The 11,395-nt window shown below is 54.5% G+C and overlaps 1 protein-coding gene across 1 annotated transcript in view; it reads left to right on the top strand.

The window, feature by feature from the left end:
• Positions 1–7,812: 7,812 nt before the first annotated feature.
• Positions 7,813–11,395, top strand: part of PPP1R13B (protein phosphatase 1 regulatory subunit 13B) — an 88,820-nt gene continuing 85,237 nt past the window's right edge. The window contains exon 1 of the mRNA XM_038545838.1: positions 7,813–7,872. Coding sequence (XP_038401766.1) covers positions 7,864–7,872 — 9 coding nt within the window. The 5' untranslated portion in view covers positions 7,813–7,863. The remainder of the gene's footprint in view (positions 7,873–11,395) is intronic.

The following is an 11,395-nucleotide window of genomic DNA, read 5'->3' as shown; positions in this document are numbered from 1 at the left end:
AGTACACAAATTTAAAGTCAGTACTGGGTTTTAATTTTGGCTTTCTGCCTGGGGAGGCCCAGCTCCATGAACTGCTCCACAGACTCTCCAAATCCTGTGGATTTGCCCAGTAAAGTGCCCTGGTAGGAAGAGTTCAGGGAATAGGTCCCAGCTCCTCCCAGTGGGGGGCCTTGGACAGACCTGGTCACTCTCTGTCAAGGTCAGACCTCCCCCTTGGTGACTCTTTGACTAGTGACTCCCCTTCCACCTCCCTGCAGCCCTGCAGGTGGTAACTGACCCCTATGCTGGCCCTGGAGTCCTGCGCTCTCCCTGTGGTTCCCTTACTCCCCCTTCTGTAAGCAGTGCCCCTTAGTAAATAACCCTCCTGGAATTTCCCTAATTTGCGGAAGCCATCTGTTTTCCCACGGGACCCTGACTGATGTGACAGTATCATGAATAATGGTGGAAACTGGAAGCACCTGAAACGTAGGCGGGCATGTGGGGGGGAGCTCTTTAGGACACCCTGCAGCAGCCCGGCGGGAGGTGATGCAGACAGCGGAACAAGGATGTTGGGGGGGGGGGGTTGGAAATCATTATAAGGGAGTGGGGGAAGGGCACGCCCAGGGTAGGATTCTTGGGGAAGAACAAAAGACCCGGGACTAAATTCCGTTTATGGCAAGACCTCCAACAAGCTCCTTGCCGGCAGGGAATGCAGCTTGGTAGTCTCAACTCTATCACTGAGGACCCAGTAAAGGTCAGAAATCAATGAATCAACAGCACAGGCCTCTGTCCTTCCCACAAGGGCCCCAGAGGGATCCCAGGAGGAGGGGAGAATGTGGTTTAGGTGTCAGACCAGGACCAGGGTACGTGTGTGTGTGTGTGTGTACATATACCTGGCCTCAGACCAGGACCAGGGTGTGTGGGTTTGTATGTGCATGTGTATGTATGTATGCATGTGCGGGCGTATGTACCTGGCCTCAGACTAGGACCAGGGTGTGTGCATGTGTGTGTCTGCATGCATGTGTGTATGTCTGTGTGTGCATGTGCGTGTATGTGTACATACCTGGCCTCAGGCCAGGACCAGGGTGCGTGCATGTGTGTATGTCTAAGGTTGCATGCATTTGTGTCTGTATGCACGTGTGTGCACGTACCTGGCCTCACACCACGACCGGGGTGTGTGTGCGTGCACGCGTGTGTGCGCCGCGCACACGCACCGGGCTCAGCCGCGGGGAAGCTGGGTCCCTCGGAGGACGCCCCGCCCACCTGGGGCGGAGCCGGGTGGGGCGGGGCGGGGCGGGGCCGGAGCCCGGAGGGGCGGGGCGGGGCGGGGCGGGGCGGGGCGCTCCAGGCTCGGCAGCCGGGGCTCGGGGCCCCGCCGGGCGCTCAGTGCCTGCCCCGGCTCGTCTAGGTCCCCGCTCGGTGGCCCTGGACAAGGTCAGAGAGCACCTGCCTCACGCGGTCCCCTAGACGAGGTTATACCGGGAGCTGGGCCCTTGCGGTGGCCCCCAGGCGCCCTCCAGCCCGGGGCGGGGGGGCAGTGGCCGGCGCACCCCGACAGCCCAGGGAGACACGGAAGACACAGATCGCGGGCTGTGTTCTTGTCTAACCTGGACGACCTAAGTATTACTCCATGTGCCCCAGGGGCGACCGGAACCCCTACCGGTTCGCTGCCAACACTGTCAACAGGTTTCCCGGGCACCCGAGTGTGAGTGGCACCCGAGCCTCGCCCGCTGTCCCCACCTCCTCGCTGGGCTGGAGGGGAATGGGGACATGCGGGCTGCCTGCGGGCGGGGGTGGGGGTGGGGTGGGGGTAGGATTGGCCTGGGGAGGGTGGAGATGGGGGGAGTGTCTGGCAGGCAAGCCGGACAGGCTGGGGGGGCAGGAACTCCTGAGCCCCCAGGGGTTTAAGTACCGTTGCTGGGTGTGGGAGCCCCGGGGGCTGCGGGGAGCCACTCGGGAAGTGGCCGGTGTGATTTCCACTTTAGAAACTCCCTTCTGGGGGATTCCCGGGTGGCTCAGCGGTTTGGCGCCTGCCTTTGGCCCAGGGTCGATCCTGGAGACCTGGGATTGAATCCCACGTCGGGCTCCCTGCATGGAGCATGCTTCTCTCTTCTCCTGTCTCTGCCTTTCTCTCTCTCTCTAAAATAAATAAATGAATAAATGAATGAATGAATGAATGAATGAATGAATGAATGAGTAAATCTTTCAAATAAAAAAAAAACAAAGAAACTCCCTTCTGGCCAGAGGGCTGCTCTGGTTTGGGTGCAGAAAACGGTTGGCTGGCAGAGCGGGAGAGAGGCCTGGGCACCGCACTCAACGTCTGGTTGGAGCCGAGTAGATGGTAAGGTGGGGTGGCCCAGGCTGGGCAGAGGAAGGGGGTCCAGACGTGAGGCCCTCCCCAGGAACAGCGTGGCAAAGCAGGACAGCAGCACTGGACCTCCCAGTACCAGTTCCTAGACCTGCAGGGAGCCCTGTGGGCACCGCGCAGGCTGGTTGCAGAAGCCTCAGGGCCATCCCGGGTCCTTTCTTTCTTTCCAGGAAGCCCCCTTCGTGGGGCAGCCCGGGTGGCTCAGAGGTTTAGCCTAGCCTTCGGCCCAGGGCATGATCCTGGAGTCCTGGGATCAAGTCCCACATATGCCTGTGTCTCCACCTCTCTCTGTGTCTCTCATGAATAAATAAATAAAAATCTTAAAAAAAAAAAAAAAAAAAAGAAGAATCCCCCTTCAAAGCACATCTGAAAGGAGGCCCCTTCCCCAATCTACCACCTCCACTTCCACCTTAGTCCTCCCTCCCGGTCTTGCCACCCTCCCCATGGTGGCCACTGGGCCTTGGAAAACATAAACCAGGTCCCTCTACTCCCCTGGAAAATCACAATATAAAATCCTGACTCTTCATGGCCCACACACCCAAACTGGACCTCCCCTCCCTTCACTCTCCCTGGCTCTGCCCCTGAACCCCCCACCCCCCACCCTTGCTGTAAGCTCATCCCCTTCTCAGCTGTTCCTTCTCTTCCTCCACTTGGTCCTCTGCAGAGCCCTGCAAGGCTATGTCTGCAGTGTTTTGCTCCCAACACAAATGTCACCTTCTTCTGGAAAAAGCAGCCTCCCTTGTCACATTATCTGGCTTTACTGGTTTTTTAACACACTTAACCGGTGTTCAAAGTTATTTTCTTTGTGTTCTTGTTTATCATCTTTTCTCTTGATCAGAATATAAGCTCCATGAGTATAAGGACCATGTCTGTCTTGCTCAAGGCTGTCACCACAGCCTGGACCAGTACTGGGCACCCAGAAGAAAATCATTCAACATTTGTTACCTGAGGGAACTGATCCCTGGGCCATACAGGTAGGTTGCCAGCTCTAAAGTGGCAGGTTGTGACAGGTGACCCAGACTGAGCAGTCCAGGAGAAGGTGGTAGAGATGAGTTCTCCCCCTGCCCTCCATGGCCCCCCATTATGGGGGGTAGATCTGGAAAAACCTTGAAAAAAGAGGACTTATTTGAATTGTGACAAGAACAGGTAGCACTTCTGGAGGAAATTGGCAGAGTGCTTTTGCAGGCACAGGGAGATGGATAAATGGGGACTTGGAGCAGGGAGTGGCTAGGGTTTGGGATGGCTGGGGTATAAGATTCCCTAGCTGTGAAGTGCTAGGGGCATGGGAGATTAACTTGAACAAGTAGATTGTGGCCAGGCTTTGAGGGGTCTTGTTATGGACTGAATTGTGCTCCTGCCTCCCAAGATTCATAGTTGGTTTTTGTTATTCATGAGAGACACACAGAGAGGCAGAGACACAGGCAGAGGGAGAAACAGGGTTCCTGAGTGGAGCCCGATACGGGACTCCATCCCAGGACCCCCAGGATCATGACCCGAGCCAAAGGCAGACGCTAGACCACTGAGACACCCAGGTGCCCCACCAAGATTCATAGGTTGAAGTCCTAACCCTTTTTATAGCCTCCAGATGTGCCTATTTGAAGATAGGGCCTTTAACGAGGGAATCCAGGTTAAAGAGAGGTCATATGGGTGGGTCCTAATCCAATATGATTTGTGTCCTTATACAAAGAGGGAAAGACATCAGGGATACATGCACAATGAGAAAAGAGGCAGCATGGGAATGGCCATCTGCAGGCCAAGGAGAGAAACCTCAGAAGAACCCGACCGTGCCCCCACCTTGATATGGGACTTCCAGCCCCAGGACGGTAAGAAAGTAAATTTCTGTGGTTTAAGCCCCCCATTCTGTGATCTTTTGTTTCGGCAGCCCTAGCAAACTAATACAAGTCTTAAGGTTTTTATATTTTAATTTTAAATAGTCATCTGGTTCAAGAATCGCACGTGAAAAGTAATAATGACCAGATGATCAAGGTCATGAACATATCATGAACATGATACGTCATGTTGACAGTGTGTAACCCTTGGTAGGATGTGGTGAAAATGGCACTGTATCTGAGAGGCCTTCCAAAAATCCCCTAAGGTCGGACTAATTATAAGAAAAACATTAGCTAAATCTCAAATGAGGAACGTTCTACAAAACACTTATATTCCTCAAAACTGTCAAGTTCTTCAAAAAACAAGGAAATTCTGGAAAACTGTCACAGCCCAGGGAAGCCTAAGGACACATAACAACCAAGTGTACTGTGATGTCTTGGATGGGGTCCTAGAACAAAGGACATTGGCTAAGACTAAGGAAATCTGATCAAGTATGGACTTTAGCTGTACTATATTGACAGAGGTTTGCTAGTTGTAATCAATGTACCAAGATGTTAACGAGAGGGGAAACCGGGAGGGGAGGGAGACTATGAGAACTGTATATTATCTTTGAAAATTTTCCGTAAATCTAAAATGGTTCTGAAGTTTATTTTTAAAGAAGTAATAGTGAAAAGTCTCTCTCAGATTTCTGTCCCTTGCCTGCACGGCACCCGTTCCCACCCACAGCCATTAGTGTCCTGTGCACCTTTCAAGAATCCTTTATGCAAATATGAGCCTATTTTGATTTTCTCCCAGAATAGCTTTTTTGTTTACTTTAAAGAGCATTTAATAATTTTTATCATAAAATATTTCAGAGACGAGAACAATGCGTCCCATATACCCACCACCCATATTCACCAATTATCAAGAATTTGCCGTGTATGCTTCAGCTACCTCTCCCTGCTTTGCTCTCTTCCTTTTGCTCAACTGTCTTCAAGCAAATTCCAGACCTCCTACACATGCCAGTGTGTATCTCTGGACAATTTCCCCATCTCTATTATACTAAAGTCTATGTCCCACCACCAAGAGTGGTTCCTGAGGGGCCTCTGGGTACTTTAGTCTGGGTGATGAAGAGACACAGAACAGCTTTGCAGGGCAGGTGTGTGTGCGTGTGACCTAATTATGTCTGCGAGTGGTATGATTTGGCCATAGGGGAGGTCAGAGCTGGGAGCCAGACTATTAACACCCTTGGATGCTAAGTGATGGGGCCTGATGCATGGAAGTTGCAAGAGGGTGGAGGGAAGGAGGACCAGCTGGAGAGCCTCTGAGGGACGGGGGCACTAAGCAGCCTGGCCTCCCATGCGTACCTACCTGCCTGGAGGCTAGACGGGGTCTTGGTGCGGGGGCAGGGCAGCTGCTGCTACCTGTACCCAAGGGCCCTACAGGCAAGAATGGGACCCCAATGGCTAGGCTTTCCTTCTCAGAAGAGTTGGGCTCATTTTGATTACCTCAAGGCAGTTGGCACATCTCTGCAGTGCCCTGGCAAAGCCTTGTCCCTTGCCTGGCTTCGTGGGCCAGCACCCACCCTCCGATTCATGAACATTAGCATGTCAGAGCTGGAAGGCCATCGGATATCACAGAGTCTAACCCCTCTCTGGTTACACATAGAAACGGAGACCCAGAGAAAGGGGTGCCAGTTGCCTGGGACCACACAGGGAGCGAGAAGCAGAGCTGGCATTAGAACCCAGGTCTCCGGGATCCCTGGGTGGCGCAGCGGTTTGGTGCCTGCCTTTGGCCCAGGGCACCATCCTGGAGACCCGGGATCGAATCCCACGTCGGGCTCCCGGTGCATGGAGCCTCCCTCCCTCTCTCTCTTTCTCTTTCTGTGACTATCATAAATAAATAAATAATAAATAAATAAATAAATAATAAGAATCCAGGTCTCTGACTTCTTCCCATTACTCAGAGCTTCCTCTTCTCTCCAAATCCTGCTCCCGGAAGAGATGTGTCACTAGCCATTGCTGCTTGTGTGTGTGAGCTTAAAACCTCCTGGGTGATCCCTCTCTCAGGGACATAGGTACCCTAAGCCTGCTTGCTAATGATAGCACATCTACAGGACACTCTTTCTGGAGCCCTCACCATGTACCACGCACTGTGCTAGGAGCCTTCCTTACACCTGTACCTGTCTGAACCTCCCCGAATCCCACGAGGCAGCCACTATTACTTTTGTAATCTCCCATTATAGAGGTAGGCAAATTGAGATAGAGAGAGATGCAGCTTGTCTAGGATCACACAGCGAGGGTGTGGCGAGGCTGTGTTTGTCTAACTGGAAAGTCCACACTCCTAAACACTATAACCCCGTGGCCTCTCAAGAAGAGGGGTGGCTTCCCCCGAAGAGGACAGTGCTTCCTCCCTGGCCTCCTCCTTCCTCGCCCACCGGCCTGGAGCCTCTCGGACGGACCCTGACCCCCCGCTGACGTCTCCAAGAAGCCGGGCCCTTCCCAGGGTGCTTTATGGGCTTTGGTGTTTGGGGGCGTCAGCAGACGTCCGCGTTCAGGATGCTCGTGGGAGTTTCGGCGCTGCCCGCACAGCGCAGCAGACACAACGTCCTCTTGGCCAGGGTGAGCGGCGCACAGGAGGGACGCCGGCCCCTTCGGCGGCCTACACTACCGCGCGGGCCGTGCCCTCCGGTGGGCTGTGGACGCGTGGCCCCGGGGGCCGGCACTCGGGCGCGCAGGCCGGGGCAGCAGGTGTCCTGGGAGACGAGGTGTAAGAAGAGGCCGGGCTGCGGCGGCTGGGGCCTGGGCTCTAACCTGGGTGGTTCGAGCGCCAAGGACGGCGGCACAGGTGGGCGCGGGCCGGGCCGGCAGGGGCTGCAGGAGGCGGCGGAGCAGGGCGCCGCGGGCCGCAGAGGACGCGCCGGCGGACGGCGGGGCAGGTGGCCCGGGCGGGAGCGCCGCGGAGCCGGGGCGCGTGGACGGTTTGGGCGCCCCACGCCCCCCGGGAGCCCGGGGTCAGGCCGCGGTCAGACGCGGGCGCGCGCCGCCTCCGCGGGGTGGCCCCGCCCCCTTGGCGACCGCCCGGCGCCCCGGGTTCGAGTCCCGGCCCGGCTGTGCCTCGCTGCGGAGCGGCGCGCGGGCCCCGCCCTCTTCCGGCCTCAGTTTCCCCCCCCGCGCTCGCGGAGGGCCACTGCCCCCGGCCGCGCGCGGCCCCGAGCCCGCAGGCCGCCACGCGGGGCGGGGCCGCGGCGAGGCGTCCGCAGCGCGCCCGCCCACGGGAGCGCGGACGCGCACGGGCGCGCTCGCACCTGGCGGCCGCGGGAGCGGCTGTGGGCGGGCGGGGCGGGAGGCCACACCCCCGGGCCCGCCCCCGGCCTCGCCGAGCCAATCGGAGCGGGCGGCTGGCCCCGTGTGGGGCGACGCGCCGGGGGCGGGGCCTGCGGGGGCTGAGGAGCGAGCCCGAGGGCCGGCGGCGCGAGGCGGGCGGGCGGAGGCGGCGGCGGCCGGTCCCGGGACAGCGACGCAGCGCGCCGGCGGCCGCGACAGGGCCCGTCAGGCTCCGCAGCCCGCCGCGGCCGCCGCCTCGCCGCTGAGGGCCCGGGAGCGCGGCGGCGGGGGCGCGGCCTGCGAGGACGGCGGGAGCGGCGGGCGCGGCGCGGCGCCGAGCGTCCTGTCAGGCGGCGGAGGGCGCCGCGGACCCGCGCCGCGATGATGCCGGTGGGTGCGGGCGGCGGCGGCTTCCTCCGCGGGCGGCCGGCCAAGCCGCCTTCCTCGCGCGGCTCCCCGCCCTCGGGGCCCGCGCGGGGCCGGGCGGGGAAGGAAGTGGCCTGGCGGGCGCGCCCGGCCCCGGCGCCCCCCGGGCGGGCAGGTGGGGGCGGCGCCGGCTGTCAGCGCGGCCGGGGCCGGGGTCGGGGTCGCGGCCGGGGTCGGGGTCGGGGTCGGGGTCGCGGCCGGGTCAGGGCCGGGTCAGGGCCGGGTCAGGGCCGGGACGCCCGTCGCCCCCTCCCCCCCGCCGCGGCGCGGCCCTTCCTGCCGACCCTCCCCAGCTGGGGGCCGCCTGGGCGGGGAAGCCGGACACGACGTCGGAGCCGGTCCTGTTTCCCTCCGCCCTGGCGGGCGGGCGGCCCGGGGAGGGGGTGTCGTCCGGCGCCCCCGGGACCCCCCGCCTGCGGCTCGGCCGGGGTCGCGTCGGGAGCGGGCGGCGGGGCGTGGGCGCCGGTGCGGAGCTCGCAGGCCGGGGCCCCACGGATGCCCTCGGCCCGGCCCGGCCCGGCCTCTGAGGTTCTGTTGTCTTTAGGAATTGACGTAGGGAGCGGACCGAGAGAGCCATCTTAGGGGTTCCCTCGGAGCGCGCCTCGGGGAGCTGTGCGGACCGTGTGCCGGGACCGGCCTGTGGTCACTGTGATCTGGAGGTGGAACGAGGTTCGCTCGCGGCGGCGCCGCCTTTGTCCTGTCCTCCAGGATGCGTTCTGCGAGAAAGCTTGGCCGTTTCCTTTACCTACGCTCTAGATCGCAGTGCGTGCTCCATGAGGATTTTTCTAGTCTTTTTTTTTTTTTTTTTTTTTTTTGTGAGGTGGATGTCATGACTTCTGGAGAAAAATGTAGGACTGGGGGCGCCCAGTTGGATGTCCTGTTTCCCCCCCACCCCCCCACCCCCCGTGCCTTCATTGTGAGTAGGATCCTCAAACACGCCTATAGTGAAGTAACAACAAAATCCATCGCTTTAACCTACGACTTCCGCGCTGGAAATCACGTTTCTGAAGGAAAGCGCCGTTTCTCTGCGTTTTCTGCTGGAAGACTGCTCTTCTGCGATGCTGCCTGCACTCAAGGACATTTAGATTAGAATCAACCCCCCCCCCTCCCGCCCCCCATCTTTCAAGTCATTTCCTGTCTCTTGGTAATCTCTTCCCCCCCTTTTTGAACTCATTCCAGCACATCATGTTTACAGAGTCTTAAGCTTTGACCTCGTTGATCCTTAGATCCTTCTTTGGCATCAGGGCTTGTTGGGTTTCCAAACATTTGGTTTTAAATGATTGTCTTGTAATGGAAGGGGAATTGGATGTGAGCATCAGAAGATCCAGAGTGGAGTACCAGTTCTACTACTTTTTTTTTTTTTTTTCTTTTTTAAGCTATGTGACCTTGAACAAGTCAAGGTCTCCAGCCTGGAGTTACCTCTGAAGTAGGAATAAAAACATACCAGTGTCTGAGGGCTTGTTCTGAGGATCAAAAAGGATGATGTGTCCAAAACTGCTTGTCAAACAGAATGCCATGCAGATATTTATTATTGTTCGTATGGCTCTGAATTGTCCATTTCTAATTTTAACCTCTGCAAGAAAAGGCATTTGGAAGCTGTTCCCTCCCTGATTCTCACTGGCTAGATTTGGAAAAAGGGCATTATGGTGTCTCGGAATTTTGAAAGCAGCGTTAGTTAAATCATGTAATAGTTGGTTTCATTATAAACTACAATAACATTGGAGGGTATTTATAAAATGTAGATTGGTTTCGGCTTTGTGTAATGTTTAATTACAAATACCCTGGGAAGGAACCTGGCTTACATTTTCCATATGGTACACTCAGACGTTTTACCTCTATTCCACATGGTTAGAGTTTCTAGTCTCTTCCTTATCAATTTCCTTAAGTTTTCTTACCTGGCAATTGGGAAATTTCTTCATGATACTTAAAATCATCAAATACTTAAAAAAAAAAAAGTACACACGCACACAGATAAGTCTGTTAACTATTTAAAACACACTGTTTTGTTTTAAACGCCTTCTAGTAACAGATGGTGTTTCTCTTAGTCTCTCTTTTGTGCCCTTGAGGTCTATATTTCCTTCTTGATCCCTAAAAATACTACTTGTAGGATCCAGTCCTTCCTCTAGTAACATGGTTGAGACTGGTTGTAAATTCAATGTAAGTTTTAAGGACATGCCATTCTTTTTTGGTCTTATCTGAAACTATGTATCCAATATATAAGTAAGATTGCTCTTTATTGTATAGTTGGTGTTCATCATCATGATGAATCATCAAAGGAAAATTGGATCACATTTTGCATACTTTGTATAGAGTAGTACTTTCTAATAGGAATGTAATGTGAGCCACACAAATGTGATTTTAAATTTTCTAGGCACTACATAAAAAGGTGGTATTTTAGTAATATCTTTTATTAACTCAGTATATCAAGAGTGTCATTTTAACATGTAATCAATATGAAAATTTACTGATGTGGTATTTTACCTTTTTTTTTTTTTTTCTTTTTACACTAAGTCATTGAAATCCAGTGTGAATCTGGTGAAGTTTAGAGTAGCACATTTCAGGTGCTCAGTAGCCACCTGTGGTCAGTAGCTACTATATTGGGCAACACAGGGTTTAGAATATATTTTAGTTATTTGATAATTAGCTATTAGTGTGTAGAGTCTGTGGTAACTTTTAATTGATCAGATGGTTTACTGCAGCACTCAGTCTCAGCTGTTGGGAATAAATGGAAGTATCCGGTCATGTTTTCATTTGACACACAGTCTTTGTAGAAGTCTTTAATTTGCCTGTTTTGGGAAGTTCCATGACTTTTTTTTTTTTTCTTTAATGGGCTCCGTGCCCATAATGGAGCCCAATGCAGGGCTTGAGCTCAGGACCCTGAGATCAGGAGTCAGTGCTTTAACCAGCTGAGCCACCCAGGTACCCCTGTGACTCTACTTTTATATTTTGGAATTTTCTCGTACTAAAACAGTAATGCATTCTAGTATCTGTAGTCATTCACCTTTTTGTCAATGGATGACATTTTTACAATGTTTTCCCAGAAGAATATGGCCTATACTTTAAAGATCTCTTTTTGGCTCCTCCCTAAGATCTAGACCTGAAGGCATTTAGGGTATGCCTAAATAACTTTGAAAGAAATAAGAATATTAATAAAAATAGTGTGATTCAGAGCATGAAAAGAATGAAAATATCTTACTCATTGGTCAGCTTCTCAAAAGGGAGTGAGCATTTTGCAGCTGGCAAAACTTCTTGTGCAAAGGTGAAATATGTGTCTGGGGAATGGTGCTAAGGGTACTTTTTTCCTCTTCCAAAGGAATGTTGATATGAGTAAAGGAAGTTCTGTGGTTCTAAAGCGTGTTTTATTCATAAGAAAGGCACTCTGGTGGTAGTGTTTTGGTCATGTCAGCAGTGAGACTCCTTATCTGCAGTAGATAGCACACAGAATGACTAGCTGATTCCGCTCCTTTCTGTCCCTAGGAGCCCTTTC

The sequence above is a fragment of the Canis lupus genome, chromosome 8 (assembly GCF_011100685.1).
Source record: "Canis lupus familiaris isolate Mischka breed German Shepherd chromosome 8, alternate assembly UU_Cfam_GSD_1.0, whole genome shotgun sequence".
Lineage (NCBI taxonomy): Eukaryota > Metazoa > Chordata > Mammalia > Carnivora > Canidae > Canis > Canis lupus.
This window is presented reverse-complemented; position numbering and strand designations above follow the sequence as displayed.